The 16,390-nt window shown below is 42.4% G+C and overlaps 2 protein-coding genes across 8 annotated transcripts in view; one reads left to right on the forward strand and one right to left on the reverse strand.

Annotated features, from left to right (window-relative positions):
* UBE2L3 (ubiquitin conjugating enzyme E2 L3) overlaps window positions 1-7,180 on the forward strand; it is a 25,923-nt gene extending 18,743 nt beyond the window's left edge. For both annotated transcript variants that reach the window (XM_005281092.5, XM_065568386.1), the window contains exon 4: window positions 4,334-7,180. In XM_005281092.5, coding sequence (XP_005281149.1) covers window positions 4,334-4,488 — 155 coding nt within the window. In that variant the 3' untranslated portion in view covers window positions 4,489-7,180. The remainder of the gene's footprint in view (window positions 1-4,333) is intronic.
* YDJC (YdjC chitooligosaccharide deacetylase homolog) overlaps window positions 7,178-16,390 on the reverse strand; it is a 75,704-nt gene continuing 66,491 nt past the window's right edge. For all 6 annotated transcript variants that reach the window (XM_024105694.3, XM_042841558.2, XM_024105697.3 and 3 more), the window contains 4 exons: window positions 16,002-16,161; window positions 14,124-14,223; window positions 11,904-12,081; window positions 7,178-9,817 (listed from right to left, as the gene is read on the reverse strand). In XM_024105694.3, coding sequence (XP_023961462.2) covers window positions 9,475-9,817; window positions 11,904-12,081; window positions 14,124-14,223; window positions 16,002-16,161 — 781 coding nt within the window. In that variant the 3' untranslated portion in view covers window positions 7,178-9,474. The remainder of the gene's footprint in view (window positions 9,818-11,903; window positions 12,082-14,123; window positions 14,224-16,001; window positions 16,162-16,390) is intronic.

Here is a 16,390-nt window from a genome sequence, read left to right on the forward strand (position 1 = left end):
GTGGCAAAGAGTCTTGTTACCCCAGCTTTGCATAAAACTGTCTGCAACCAAATATTGGCAGTCTGGCTGAGGTGCACATTCCTCTTATCATAGAATCGTAAGACTGGAAGGGACCTCGAGGTCATCTAGTCCAGTTCCCTGCACTCTTCCTCATCCCCGTTCCGTGCTGTGAGATACGACTTTCAAAGTCTGCATGAACCAAAGGAAAAAAAGCAACATCACTCAATGCAATAGCAAGATAGCTTTAAACACACAAATGTCAGGAAAGGGGAAAGTTAGGGGTCTCAACTCATCCCACCTTTCATATACTAAGTGCACCTCTTAAGGCTAGACTACATATTAAGGTTACAGCCGCTTAATATTAAAAAAGATACATGTGCAGTGTGATGGAATTACTGTTAAGACTCATCTTAATACTATTTTAGGGTCTGACTTGTGTGTGTTAAATATTGCTGTAATATTTTTTAATTGAATTATGTAATGTGTGTGACAGAGGAGCTGTGGCATCCTGTAGTGTTGATACATGGCTTGGTATGCAAGCATTACTATGGCAACAGCTCTCAGATGCAGCAGTCTCATAAGTCAATTGTGAAATCAGCCAATATGAGAAATGTAGTGTTGATACTTTATTTAAACAACTCTAGTTTAAGGTAAGCACATGTAAGCCAGCCCCTACCTTAGCAGTAGAGGAATAGGTTATCCTGCTGGGATCCAAGTTTTGGTCTCGAGCTATGTTCCTTGCTCTCAGGTTGGCAAGGGATGAAGAGTGATGTGAATGCAATGTGTTACACCCTCTGGCAGAAGCACCGCATGTAGTATTCTAGTAACCACTTTGGTGAACTCTGAAATGACGTGATGGATGCCGGAGTGATGAACAGAGTCCAAATCCTCATCTGCTGAGACGTTGTTGTGGACTTGAGGGAATAGGGGAGCATGGGGAAATCTGAGTGCATTTAAAGTTGGGAGGTATGGAGAAGGAAGATGATTTGCCTGCAGGAGAACAGTAATTTGTAGCCTGATTTGAGGCTGTTCCAAACTCTCGAAAACATGTCCAAACACAGTTATCCTCTGGTTCATTCTTATAGCATTGATGAGACTGAACCGTGTTTTAACCATGCCCCTTGAATTTTGCTACAGCCTTTGCAACATGTTACAAGAGTCTGTAGCACATTTCAGGATGCTGTGTTGTAACCACAATAGGTTGTATTGTAAAGGTTGTTGTACAGTGTAGTTGGGACTATAGTGTCAACATATTTAACATGGGAGTGATGTGTCTTGTACATTGGGAACCTCTTTCAGTACTTTATAGAGAAAATATAACTTATCAAGACCACTTTTGTCAAACTCGGTTTCTAATACATATTCATGATAGTCTTTCATGCACCGTCATTAAGGTTATGATTTGGTCACGGAATCCATGACTTCCGCACACCTCCATGACTTCAGCCCGCAGCAGCTGAGCTGCAAGGTACCCCCACCTCCCGTGGTGGCTGGGAGCTGCGGGGGCCCCAGAATGGCGGGGGCCCCCTGCAGCTCGCCAGCCACCGCAGATGTGGGGATCCCCCCGCAGGTTGTGGAGAATCCATGTCCACTCACCAGCTGTGGCGGGGGATCCCTGGGAGCTCCTCAGCTGCTGCTGCTGCCGGTGGGGAAATCCCCCGGAGCTCCCCAGTCCCCATGGGTGCTGGGGACCCCTGGAGCTCCCCAGTCTGGGGGGGAATCCCCCAGAGCTCCCTGGGTGGCAGGGGATCCCCTGCAGCTCCCCAGCTGCCACAGGCGATGGTCCCTCCCAGCCACTGGGTGGGGGAGGGGCCGCAGCTCCAAGCCGCAACAGGGCAGGGTGCTCAACCCTCCTCCCGCCCTGCTTTGTCATGGACATTTTTAGTAAAAGTCATGGACAGGTCACACTTCTGTGAATTTTTGTTTATTGTCTGTGACAGAATCATAGCCGTAACCATCATACCATTCGTAGAAATAATTACAGGGCAGAAATCCTCATTTAACCAGTGTTATTTCTATAACAGACCTGTTTAAAATTGGGCTTTGTCATATATTGTGTGGAAGGGTTGACTATAAATACAGGAATGTAGTGGTCAGTTTACTGTAAGTGTTCTCTGTCTAGGCTTATTCTGCACTATTTGACAATGCAGCATAGCTCATTTCGACATTCAGCACTACTGATGTGCTTGTCCATGTACGAAACAACGAGGAAGTTATGGTCCCTACCCCAAGAAACTTGCAATTGACACTTTGTCCATCTTATTTCAGAGCAGGTGTTTAAAAAACAAATCTTAGTTTGCCTTTGTCCCTATATATTATATTCCAAGGCATGTATCTGATATCCAAGAATGTGCTGCCTGAAACTGTGAGATCACCTGCCTCTTGATCATCACCCTTCTGTGTAATGTGTCTTGGTCTCATTTCCCAAAGCTCCTGCTCGCTTTTGACACTATATAAAAGTGAATTAAAGCTTTTGGATGTTTACTAATTTGTGTACTTTTGACTATGTAATCTCCTATAAAACTTTGCAAAACCAGTGATTGATTTAATCCTATTACACTTATTTCCCTTGGTTTCCTTTGTCAGTGTTTTTTTTCTTCCTCCCAGGAAGTCTGAGTAGTTTTTTGGTTGGTGGTTTTTTATTTATTTATTTATTTTTAACTTGCAGTTCAGGATAGTTGTTGCAAGAGTCTGATAATCCCATAGCAAAAAGTAAGTTGTCTGTCTGCAGTGTGCTTTCAGCTGGAGTCTTCTGACCTCCAGGGCATTTCAAAATTTTGCTACTATAAAACTACTTCCTGTCTATTAAATATAGAGCAATTTTCATTTGCGGACCCCAAAAAATTTTGAATGGAGGTGCAGACCTGGTTGGAAATCTTATACATAGTCTGCGGACCCCCAGTGGTCCAGAGACCACAGGTTGGAAACCACTGCGGTAGAGAGAAGCAGCATTAGTGTTCTACAGTACTTACTATAGTAGAGACTTCCCTCTTCCCCCTGTTATACAAGTACTATATTTATCAAGCAACTGTGGTGTTGAGGGAAGGAAGCTTCCTTTAAACGATTTTTATAACCAAACATTCCAGAGAGCTGTTTTCCATTCCATATGACAGCTGGTTACCAGTGTGGAAAATATTCAGTTAATAAAGTTTTGACATAGTTGCCTGAAAAGCATGGGAGCAGTGTTGTATATTGACTGGATTGGGGTATTATGAATGAATGTCAGACAGTGAACTCTTTTTTTTTTTTTCCACACACCTGTTTTCTGTAGATCTAAGATATTTATCGCAGATCACCTACCTTCCATTTGTGCATCCTCCTCTTAATGACTGCACACAGTGTAGTACAGTATGAGAATTTGTGATTGCTGCAGCCTGTCTGTTTAGCTAGTTAGTTCCTAATGGCCAAAGGAACATTTAAAAAAAAAAAAGTATCAGGGGGGTAGCCGTGTTAGTCTGGATCTGTAAAAAGCAACAGAGAATCCTGTGGCACCTTTAAGACTAACAGCTGTATTGGAGCATAAGCTTTCGTGGGTGAATGCCCACTTCATCAGACGCATGTCAGACATATTTCGTATTCACCCACGAAAGCTTATGCTCCAATACATCTGTTAGTCTTAAAGGTGCCACAGGACTCTCTGTTGCTTTTCATTTAAAAAAAAAAAAAGTAGCTTTAGATTTCACAGCGGTATGTCAAATCCATCATTTGAGTGCCGTGTCTAGTTTAATTTCATGTGGTTAGTTGAGACTGATATTTCTCATGAAGAGCATTGACTGTTTTAGAGCATGGTCATGAATATTGGGGTGAGAATCACCCTGAAGTATTACCAGTTTGTTCATCCAGTATATCTTCACCAGCAGGTATATTTGGCAATTCATGTCGGAGTAATGGTAGAAATTGTTTCAGGAAGTGAGAGAATATCCAATTTATTGTATTCATTTTAGACCAGGTTGTTTGTAACAATGGTAGTTTCATCCATATGTAGCTAGATAAAATATATTTCATCAATCGCGCCCATTACTTAGCCAGAAAATCTGGAATGCAGTTTGAGCTGTATGGGATTTGTCTATTAGTTTTCTAGTGTCAACTTCCAGTTTTTCCTTCTTGAGATGAACTATGAATTCAGAATCACTACCAAACTACAATTTTGAACGGTGTGCAGTTGCTTTGTACTTGTTTATATAATGTTTTGGTCTGTCTTTGGAAAGCATACAGATTTATAGGGGCATTCTTTAACACATTTAAACTCTTATTTTTAGTGCATCACTTACATTTTGGCTATTTAAAAATTAAATGTTCAAGTCACTGACAGTACTTGTACTTCTTTTGACAGTAATCCAGTCCCTCATAGCACTGGTGAATGACCCACAGCCCGAGCACCCCCTTCGGGCTGACCTAGCTGAAGAATACTCTAAGGACCGTAAAAAATTCTGTAAGAACGCTGAAGAGTTTACAAAGAAATATGGTGAAAAGCGACCAGTGGACTAAAATCTGACACAATTGATGTCAGCAACGTGTGTTAGAAGATCCGGAGCAGTGCATTTCAGACACACCACAAAGCAGGACTCTATGGAAAATTGACAAGTGCCACCTTTTGGTGTTTACTTGTGGCTGTTACTAACTTTCTACAGTTTTCTTAATCAAAAGTGGTCTAGGTAACCTGTAAAGAAAGGATTAAACATTTAAGATGTTCTAGTTCTGCTTTCTTTGTTTAAAAATCACTGCTTCAGTATACTTTAAAGGATGCTGTTTCTTTTTCTTGTCAGAATTTATCAAAAATATCTTAGACTTATATTCTGCCCTTAAAAATTCAAAAGGTTGTGGCTGTTATTTCTTCTTTTCCCTTGCAGTTCCCACTATCTTGCGTTCATTTAATTTTTCATTTAATTTTCTTCCCCCAAACTGATGTCTTAGAAAATATATTCCTGTCCTGACAGAAAATGGTTGAATGTTTGGCAGTTCTGTTTACTTTTCTCTTTAAATGTTGCACTGTGCTTTGTGGAACTTAGGTTGCAAGTTCCCCTTAACTTCAGTTTGTAACATAATAAACAAAAACAACCCCCCACAAAAACAATCAGAAACAAAGCCTAGGTCTTATGTAAATCTGGCTGATGTTACCACAATAATGTTTATTAAATGGGGAAACCCAAGTTTTGTGTGCGTGATTGAATTAAAATATGACTTATGTGCTGGTTTCGGAAAACTGAAAACAAAATTCTATAGCAAATGAATAGTGGAATGTGATTATGAAGTTCTTTCACTTTAATTCTTAATATCTATGCAGACTAGCTAGGAAAACCTTGCACAGAACAGCATTGCAACCACTTCAGAAGAGTTTCAGAAATTGGGGACCAATAGGTACCAAAGTAACAAACTGTGTTTGAATTAAAAATCGATACTTTTTGGAAATGTTAATTTTGAAATTAAAAGTTAAATCTGACACCACGGCTAGTCATTTGAGTACATCTTTCCATCAAAATGTATTATGAAACCATCTGTATTTTTTGGGATGGGCCCTCCCCTGCCCCTTCCCCTCCCAATTATTGTATGATTTTTTTTTGAAAATGGTATGAGAATAGCATTAAGCAATAAACTAATAAATAGAATACATTTCACTAGTACTGTTCATAAATATCTGTAAGAAATAATATACTACGTTTGAGTTAGATGATTCAATGAGTATTTAAAGTAACACTCCCTCCTACCTTATTTTTACTTGAATAAGTTATTTTCCCTTCAATCCAAGGCATGCCTGCTCAGATAAAAGGACTGTTCAGGACTCAATACCCTTTATAATCTAACTGTTTTTCATATTTTTTAGCTGCCTGTTTTTCCCCCCCAAATCTAAAGTGAGGTCATAGCCACACAAACCGCCTTCTCTTCCCAACCATTAGAATTTTGATATCTTATTGAACAAGCAGGGTTATTTCCAGAAATTAGGAGTGCATATCATTTTGATGTGCAGGAAGCTGTATTAGTAAATTCTTCACACCCAGATGGTTATTTGTACTCCTACGATCAGCATTAGTACAGCATCTGTCTTTGCAATGTTTCAGGACTTGTGTGTGTGGGGAGCAGTAGAGAGACCCTTTTGGTTTTAATGTCTTGTATGTTTCCTGTCTTTTCTGCTCAGCCCTTTTTATCTAGATCCAGCTTTGATTTAGAATTTAGCATAAAGAATGACAGCCCAGTACCTCTGTTGAAAAGTAAAACATTTTATAAGTGAGGGAGCTTAAGAACTTTTATGTTTAAGTATTCTTAGACAGATTCTTTGGCAGGTAAATAAAGTTAAACCATGGTCACCTTATTTAAGGAAACTTTCATTTCCTAAGTGTTTTCAGGCTTGGTGAGAGCACTGTCTATTACCAAATTTTCACATCTTTGTGTCTTCATTTGCAGAAAGTTGGTACTGATTTTGTTTCATTCACGCTCACTGATTCATAATAAAAAAAAAAGCCAAATTATCTGTCAAACTGAAGTGTGTGTAACTTCTGCATCAGATACCTAAATGACCCACTGTTTTTCTCTCCTCTTGATCACGTCTGTTAGCATGGAAACTTGCCATTGCCCAAATTATCCTTTCATATTTATAAAAACTGTAGCACCTGTTTGTCACTCTTGTTTCTATAAAAAAAGTGAATATACCTTCTGATTGTAAACCTCTCAGGTTAAATGCTGCATACATGTGAATTGGTGCCATTAGATACCACTTAAAGGGAACTGAAGAGGTTGGATAATTCCAGGAACTGCAGTTCAAATTCACATCAGCCTATAGCAAGGTCATGCCTATTATCTAATTTTATGTCTAGGGATCAGGTGGAAGAAAATATTAATCTCAATTCTCTTCTTGCTTTCTTTATAGTCCAGTACCCAAACCACAAGATGTAAAACACAAGTAGTAGCTTTTACTTACAGGTGACTTTGCAAAAGATACAGACCAAATAAGTGTGTGTACTGTATGGTTGAAGTGGGAGTAGACAAATGAAAAGTACTAAGCCAGTCCTGTGTTAACTCAGGAATTCAAGCTGTTCTCTCTAGTTCCCTAAGCCATGCTCAATTCTAAACGTGCAGTTTAAGACCCAAAACTACAGCATACTGGTGAAACTATACACCCAGGAGTATTGGTATAGGCTTTCTGCAATTCCATTCTGCTACCTGTAATAAAAATGCTCTCAAAGGCTTTGTGGCATGGTTTATTTTTAGACTGAATTTTGAAAATATCTGTATACAGGGAAAGCTTAGAGTTGGTTTGTTGAATGTTCTTATTGCGAACTTCGTATCTCTCAAGACTTTCTCAGAACACTTTATCATTTCCCTATTTACATAAAAATAGTTCAGCTAAAAGTCCAGGTACTTAAAACAAGGAGTTCTTTACTCACACTTCTACTTTAAAGTGCTTTCAATTCATTTGAATGTTAAAATCCTGTTTTTGTCCTATTTATTTAGAAATATGGACATTTACAAAATTGTCTAATATTCACAGTACAGAACTGAATGGGTTAAGGCTGCTCTCGTTCTGATTTCACAGGGTTCAGTTAGTGTGAAGGAAGCAGAAAATGAGTACAAATAACAGTACAATACATGAAAAGAGAAGGGATGTTCTGATGATTGTGTGATCAAAGCAAATTCATAGTAAGTACTCATGAGACTAAATCAAAGGTTAAAAATTATGTAATAAAACAAGGTCATGTCGTGTAAAAATCTGAGATACAGTATTAGATAATCCACAGTGCCTCCAGGCATATTACTGCACATGAACAACATATAGTAAACACTAGGTGGCACTCATACTTCTAACAGCACTTTTACAATCTCATTCTTTCATTGTTGAGTGCAACTCTTACATCCTTTGTTCTTTTATTATACTTTATCACAATCAGTAACCTGGAAACTTTACCACTAAATGTAAAGACTGGTGTTAATGTAAAGTTATTTGACATATCAAGCACTTCCAAAAATTGGTTTCTTTTGTAGTTTTGCCTCAGCCACCTTGTACACCATGTACCTATTACAATAGAGACTGTAAATCTGGAATTAATACTGTAGCCTAATCTAAGGTTATGGAATTGCCTGAAAGGTGCTTGATATAGCAATCTTAATGTTAAGTTTGTTTGTTTTTTCCTTACACAAAGAAAGTTCCCAGTTGGCTAGGAACCGGAGGCCAAATAAGTCCTGTTAATCATGCCCTCTGTGCACACAGCCCTGGTATGACTGGGCTCTTGTAGACTTTGATTTTTCTACAGGTTATGCATCAAACAGTTAAGACTTTATAAAAATAAAGGCTTTGTGCTAAAATGAGGTTCGAATTAGCTAAAAGCGGGAAAATACTGGTCAGGCTTGGATGAAGTGCATTTTTCCATCTCTTTATATAGCCAAGATGGCTGAACAGCACTGACATATTAAATTACGCTTTGGGCAGCCATGAAGCTCAGAAAAATCTCATACAACAAGGAGGATTTTTCAGAAAGTACCAGAGGAATGAAAACTGACCTGTAGTGGAACTGTAGAAATTAGAAAGCTTTGATGATAATCAGAGTTTTTCCCTTCTCATTGTCATTGCCCCCTCTAGATGTTAGAACATCTTTATGTTTACAATAAGTGGCCATCACAGCACGTAGAAAGGGCAGAGTGTGGTGTATTGACAGGTGATGGTAGGATTTTTACAGGTAACAGTCATCATGAAATAGCTAATTGGGTCAACGATTGCTGTTCTTGTAAAATCATCTAAAAAGCCTGTCTGGAAGTGCTGGCATTAAAATTTTCTTTTGACTGTGTAATGGCTAGAGCCTACTTAAATAGAACAGTAACTCTGCATCCAGCTACTTGCATGGAGTATGATTGAAGACATCAGAAGGCTAATATAAGTTGATACTTTTAGTGAAGAAAAAAATGTTTGCAATGACCATTCCTTTTCTGTAGACATGAGTAAAGATGCAACAGTTCAAGTAAAAAAATGAAAGGACAATACAGTAATTTCGGAAGGGAATGCTCAAAGTTACTAGGCTTACAGAAATCCGCCTCCCTTGGCCAGGTGAGGCTTTACTTTCTAGGCTGTGTATCTTTTTGTAACTACTCCCTGCCACCGCACAAAAAAAAAATCTTTCAAAAAGTTGATGCATGATTGTCAACCATGGGTGGATGTGCTATCTGCTATTGCAGCATCTGCAGGAACTCTTTGTTAGTCTGACAGTTGGGCCTTGGCTTTCAAGTTAAATTTTGGGGTGGAGCGTGAATATGATACACAAAAGAAATCCATCACTTTCAAATCAGCTGAGGTGTCTTACAAATCTGATGACAATGAGAGAGATACAGGCTGGGATATTGCCGCTAGGTGCATTGGAGAGTCCAGGTATTTCTAATTAGTTTATAGGCTGCTCCCAGTCCATTCACAGTTCCCTTCTGCGTTAATGAGGTATTCTATCAGCTACAGATTCTTCCCCCCTCTCGGTACAAGCTATATTTATCTTCTCTTGCTTAAAGATCTTTAAATGCACAAAGTTGAATGTTCCTTGTTTTGTAATAGCTTTGCAACTCTGGATTCATTAATGTTTGGAGTTCATGCAAGCGTTCCCATGACTGTGAAAAATCGTCTGGTCCTTCTCCACAGCCTCCAACAGGTGGAATAGTGGGGTACCCTGGATGTACCATCAATTCAATTGTGACTGTTCTGCCTTGCTGATGTTGAGGTGAAAATTGAGTCATCAGAGAGTTTTCCTTGGTAGCAAAAGCCGCCACGGCAGTATCAATGGCGCTCTGAATGTTGCTGACAGACATGTTTTTGCCCATGGTACTCAAACCTATATATATGTCAGCCCACCTGTTGGGGGGAGGATACAAAAATTAATATGAACAAAAGGCATGAAATGTAGCTGTAGTGTAGACTTTAAAAAAAAAAGTTAATTTCAAATGATCTTCTGTTAGTGTAAATATTTAAATACAGAATAATACCAAATACAACTACCACTGAACAGGATAACTCATCCTTTCATTATTAACATACACCACCACAGAGCATTGTCATTTGACACATCAGTTTTTGAACAAAGGCCCCATTCCTGCAGGCTGTGCGGTGTGGGAGGACCCTGCTCCCACCGAGCCCCAATGAAGTCAACCCTTGGCCCGCTGCTTTGGTGGGAGAATGTTTAAAGGGGGCATGATACAGCGCTTGCTGGGGCCCTGTGGCTGTAGACCCACTTTAGAATGGGGGGAGGAAGGGTGGTGACCATGCAGGATACTGTCTATGAAAAGTGTGTTTTTATTGAAAGTTTCAGTTTTAAAAAATGAATAAATCATCATTTCAGGTTAGAGTTCCCTCTAATAGCTTAATTTTGCGTAAAGCTGACTCTGTAACATGGGAAAGCTTGCTAACAGATCTGCCCCCATGTATAGCAGAGACGTGCTTGCTTACTTTAGGGACAAAATTACAGGGGTTTACTACAGTTCGTACTGAAGAGCCAACAAACCCAACAGGGAGGCTATGTATTCTTACGCATTAGCAACAGAATTGTTAGCTATGTTCCAGCTGCAGGGCCAAACTTGCCATTTCACCTGTGCAATCCCAAATGGGTTTGATAGGCGTAAGGGAGTGCAGAATTAAAGTTCCCAGGTATAACTGAGGGCAGAACTTGGCCTAGGAAGGCCACTTGTCTGGTGTTAAACTGGACGGTGCTCTTTTTGAAAGGTTTGTCCCGTCTGGTACTGGATGTGGTTTTGTCTGGTATTGGCTGGGAGAATGCTGCTCTGCCCCCTCCAGCTCTTAAAAATGGCACCTCTGTGTGGCATGACCTTGAATGCACCATACGTACAAGATCATGCGATGGGGGCAGGGCAGCAAACTCTTAAAGATGGAGCCGCCTCTGTGTGGCGTGACCTCACGCACTGGGCATATGAGATCATGCCAGCAGGGGCAGGCCCACGCTGCTCCCGGAAGCACCAGAATGTCGTGTGAGTGGCTGCTTTAATCTGTATTACTGCTAACGGTGCATAAGCAGTCACCCCAACGTGACTTTCAGATTTCAGGCTGAGTTTGCAGGTCTGACAGCAACTCAGTCTTTTTAATTGTAAACTGATGAAATTTGACATAGCACCATTACTACACAATAAACACAGGCTCATATCAATTATACAGAGTCGTGCCCAGAGCACTTTAAGAACTTGGGTTTGAACGGCCTGCACAGATGCTAGAGATCAGTTTCATGGGTCTCTGGCTCTGCTTCCTTTTGGCTTCAGCCATTTTGTCTCCCTCCATCTCTCTGTGATTGTTTTTTGTGGCATGTGTTTGTTTTAGCACAGTTTGCCGCCTTTGGCCAGCAGGAGCCAGATGGAGAAGTGGAACTAAAATAGACACGAACAAACATAAGTTAGAGAGACAAGGTGGGTGAGGTAATCTCTTTCATTGGCTCAACCTCTGTTAGTGAGGTAAGCTTTTAAGCCACACAGAGCTCTTCTGCAGGTCCTGAAGCTGAAAGCGTGTTTCTCTCACCAACAGAAGCTGGTCCAATAAAAGATATGACCTCACCCACCTTCTCTCTCTAATATCCTGGCACTGACATGGCTACAACACTGCAAACCGAAGTTGATATTTACACTTTTCCTCATGTCTCAGTGGGAACCTGCAGTGCCACATATCTACCACCCCGTGGTGCTGTGGGAGGCTATAAATCAGCAGCAGTTGTAGGCCAATTGCCTGATTCAAGGTGGTGTTTCCTGTAAGAAACCTAGTGTTTGTATCTGTGCCTTTGAGTCCAAGAGAGACACAAAACACTACAGAAACTGCCCCTTTGAGGTAGGAGAATGCCTGCGCTCTGTTTCTGTAATGGCCTGCGTGGGAAGATGAAGAACATCAAGAACTGGTAGGATCTGAATTCTTTAATGTATATATGCGATGGGTGTGTCTGTCTTACCTTATTCCATGTCTTGTAAACACATCTACTGTGTCAAGGGAATCTTTTTCTACTCCCAGATAAAAGTCCATTAGAGGTGGCTCTATCCACGCACAGCTGTGAAGGCCTAGTTCTATTGGCACACGTGTATACTTGATCCCATACTCTTCTAACACCTGTGCAAACACATGTCTAACCTCTACAAGAAAAGCCAGAGAGAATGTAGTTAGAAATTAGATAACTAGGAAATCAGCTCCCCTTTTCCTTACGATTGAAAAATATAATCCCACATGGCCTTTCTCCCCCTGAAAGGGTGAGCGGTGGGGCGTCCCAAGACCCTCTCCCTTTACCTCCCTCCAACCCACAAAGCACAGTGTCCAAAGAATCCCATCAGCACCTGGTAACATTACTCTGCAGCCGGAGCTGTGCTACTGGCCCCGCACATGCGGTGCCAGCTGCAGGCCCCGTGCCCGCCCCCAGCCTTTTACCCCTGTCTGGGTCCCCCACTCCCGGAGACACGGCACTGCTCCCGGTCCCAGCTGTGGGGGGGAGGGAGGCGCGGACAGGGGTACGGGGACTGGCTTTCAGCATCCCCACTATTAAAAGGGTTCCAGTGCCACTGGCTGTAAAATGGGAATAAAGATGCTCTCCCCACCTTTGTAAAGCACACTGAGATCTCTGGATGGAAAGTGCTCCATAAATACAAAGCATTATTGGCACTAGGAGCTGTTTGTCCTTGAAGACATCATCAGCTTTAATGTGATCTGCTAACATGGGATTTTGCAGTGGAGGCTCTTCAGGATGGACACATCCTGAGATATTGTGCCTCATACATCGTGACCCTGCTGATACGAGCTGGCTCTGAGTGCACTTTATGTGTCAATTTCACCTAGTTGCTTTAAAATCACCAGCCTCCAGTGAAGTTTTCCATTGCTGCAATGAGCTGATTGGCCTACAATGAGGCTCGCTCTCTATCTGAATCTCTGCTGACGGGTGAAAGGTGACTCCAGTCAGGCCCTGTGATTCTCAGAGACTTGCTGGAAGAGTGGGGCCTCACCCTAGAAATTCCTCACCCTAGAAGTAGCAGCTCCGTGGCCCACTGTCAGATCTCCCAATGTACATCTTTGAGCGAGGCTCAGCTGATCAATTACTGTTGTCATGGGAGACTGGCAGAAATGAAAACCTCTCCAGTCTTGTCAGCAGCTGTACTCCATTTACTGCTCCCTGAAGCCAGCACCATAGCTATGGTGGATAAATAGCTTGGCTGAAACCTTCAAAAGTGCATGATATACTTCGGGGTATTTGCAGGCGAAGCTCTGGTGTTAGCACTTCAGAAGGTTTGGCATCTCCTATTGCTACACAAAATCCCCCTAGGACAGTGTGATCAGTACAATAACTTCTCTCATCAGGCCGGGTCCTCTTGGAAGTGTAATTTGATCAGTTCTTCCTATTATAATTAAATCTAATATTTATTGCCCTTTGTTGTTATAATTAAATATTAACAGGCAGCATTTGAGTTGTTCTGTAAGAAGGGAAGCCAGGGAAATCTCCACCCTCCACTCAGAAGCTTTAACTTCCCTGGATGTTTTCAGCATCTATGATCCAGACATGTCTGGGAAACGGGCAGCATTATATGTCTTCCCAACTCCTCTCTGACTGGACCTACCACTTGCCTCTTTGAAAACAGACCTCTGCACTGCATGTATGTGACAGGAAGGGGCACAGGACGGTATAGCATAGCTCCCTTCCTCCCACCCACAAATCTCTCCTCTGTGCCCAGTGAAGAGGGAGAAACGTATGAGCTCTAATGTATTGTGTGCAATTCCTGCTTCTTAATTATAAGAAATGTGCTGCTGAGATTATAAAGCTGCAGTGAATGGCAGCAAAACAACTGCTGGTTTGGGTAGGGAGTCAGAACGATTCATAGATTCAGAGCATTTAAGGCCAGAAGGGACCCTTGCGATCAGCTAGCCAGATCTCCTGCATATCACAAGCCAGAGAGCCTTGCCATTAAAGGAGAGCCCAGCACAGACATCCGGGGGGAGAAGGGAAGATGTTCAAAGGCACAAAATATAGTCAGTCACCAGTCTCTCGTGCTGGATGGGAACATTTCATGCTATAGTTCTTGACCAAATACCTTTGTGTAAAGGATCATTCAACAAACCGAGAGTGGGAGGGTTCCCTTAAAGCAGAATTATCCTTAATTCTGGGGGGCTGGGAGGAATATCACCACCACCCTACCTGGGAGAACATGAACATGCTGGTGTCCGTCCATGTGATGAGGGACATGACCTGTCAATTCACGAAAGAGGTCAACTTGTGCCGTTAGCTCCTGTTTCACCTAAATAATGAAGATGGCGGGGGAAGGGGGGGGAGAAAGAGAGAGTTGTCACTAGTGCAGCGAATAGGAGACGTCTGGTACAAGGTATTCACTGGAGGAAACCCTGCCCCATCCATGACACCATCCATTATTACTCATGTAGGGCCTGCTCCTCGGAGGTGCTGAGCACCCTCAACTGGCAGCAAAGCCAACCCTGGACTCTGCTCTGTAATTTGCCAAGGGCCCTCGGTTCCCATTAGCTTTCTAGGATCAGGCCCCTAGAGCACCATCTGTGTGCACGGGGCTATACAGGCAGAGTGAGATTGTCAAAGCCACCTAAGTATCAGAGGGGTCGCCGTGTTAGTCTGGATCTGTAAAAAGCGACAAAGAGTCCTGTGGCACCTTATAGACTAACAGACGTATTGGAGCATGAGCTTTCGTGGGTGAATACCCACTTTGTCAGATGCATGCAGTGGAAATGTCCAGAGGCAGGTATAAATATGCAGGCAAGAATCAGTCTAGAGATAACGAGGTTAGTTCAATCAGGGAGGATGAGGCCCTCTTCTAGCACTTGAGGTGTGAACACCAAGGGAGGAGAAACTGCTTTTGTAGTTGGCTAGCCATGCACAGTCTTGGTTTAATCCTGATCTGATGGTGTCAATCAGCAGTTTCTCTTTGAAGTCTGGTCCTGAAGTTTTTTTGCTGCAGCTCTTCCTACGGGAGCTGGATTTCCAGTTCCCATTAAAGTGAATGGGAAATAGTTCAGCTCTGACAATCTCAGTCCAACATCCCTGTATGCTCTTTGAGGCAGGCACTGCCGACCTTTCAGTCTGTGCAATGGGGCTGTCCTGGCTGGGGCCTTTAGACACCACTGCCAGGTTCGCTGAGAAGCCTTTCCTTGAATGTTGAGGTGTGAACACCAAGGGAGGAAAGGCTGCTTTTGTGGTTGGCTAGCCATTCACAGCCTTTAGAAAAGGCCTCATCCTCCCTGATTGAACTAACCTTGTCATCTATAAGGTGCCACAGGACTCTTTGTTGCTTTTTACAGATCCAGACTAACAGGGCTACCCCTCTGATCCTTGAATGTTGTTATCCATGGCTGAATGCGCAGCTCTTCACAAGCAACAGGGAAGTGAAGGCTCTTGGCTTTCGCCAGCCTTTGTATGGGTGATTCCTACCCTGACCTGCCCATGCACCTTAGCACTTGTTACTACGCTTCTGGGCCTCTCCTGAAGATACACCAGAGGTGTTAAATTGTGTGGTGGCTTCGTGTTCTGAAAGAGTCACTGGGGACTAGATTTAAGCCACGAAATGTCTCTCGCTTGCTACCAAAATCCTGTTTGAACACAGATGAAAACCTCTTGCACCAACCCACCAAGTCAATGTGTTTAACATACTCTGATGATTCAAGCTGACAACTATCAGAATCAAACAGTTTCTCAGCAGGCAAATTAATCCTAATAAGCACTTCTATTGATTTCCCATGCAATGATCTCAGGACACCTTATAAACAATAATTCCTGTAAAACCCCATCCACTTAGGTAAGCGGTTATAACATAGCCGCATGTGGGGAAACTGAGGCACGGAGAAGCGCTGTGACTTGCCCATAGTCACAAGGCAGATCTAGGAGTAGAACCCAGAGCGCCTGCCTGCCAGGCTCCTGCTCCAACTACACCCTGAGCTCTGACCTGGAGAAGCTTTCCACATGACCTATGGGTGAGCAATAAAGCAAAATGATTTTAGGGCAAGTTATGTCTATGGAAAGTGTTTGGGTAGCGTCGGCTGCTTTTTCTCCCACCTCTGACATTTTCAGGAGACCTTTTGCTAGAACCGTCCTGAATCCCATCTTTCCGTGGAAGAATCCGTCTTTGTTGAGCAGGGAGGAGTTCTTCTTGAGTGCCATGCAGACAGGAGAGCCCTCGGACAGGTTGGCGTGCAGACCTATTGGAATGTTATGCCTAGAATATGAACAAAAGGCTGGTTAAGTTTCCCCTTCCTGTAGCCAGTGGGTGAGAGCCTAGTTAAGGAGCTGGATTTAGGTGGAGGGGTTTCATTGTCTCTTTTAATTATGGAATTTAGAGATGCTGCTCCTCTGGAAAGAGAGGCAGAGCGAGATGCTGAACAAGAGTAGATCCTCTCCAGGGATCAATCCGGTGTTGTCTGCTGGGAGACAATCTGATAGGTCCC

Source organism: Chrysemys picta, chromosome 15 (assembly GCF_011386835.1).
Source record: "Chrysemys picta bellii isolate R12L10 chromosome 15, ASM1138683v2, whole genome shotgun sequence".
Classification (NCBI taxonomy): Eukaryota; Metazoa; Chordata; order Testudines; family Emydidae; genus Chrysemys; species Chrysemys picta.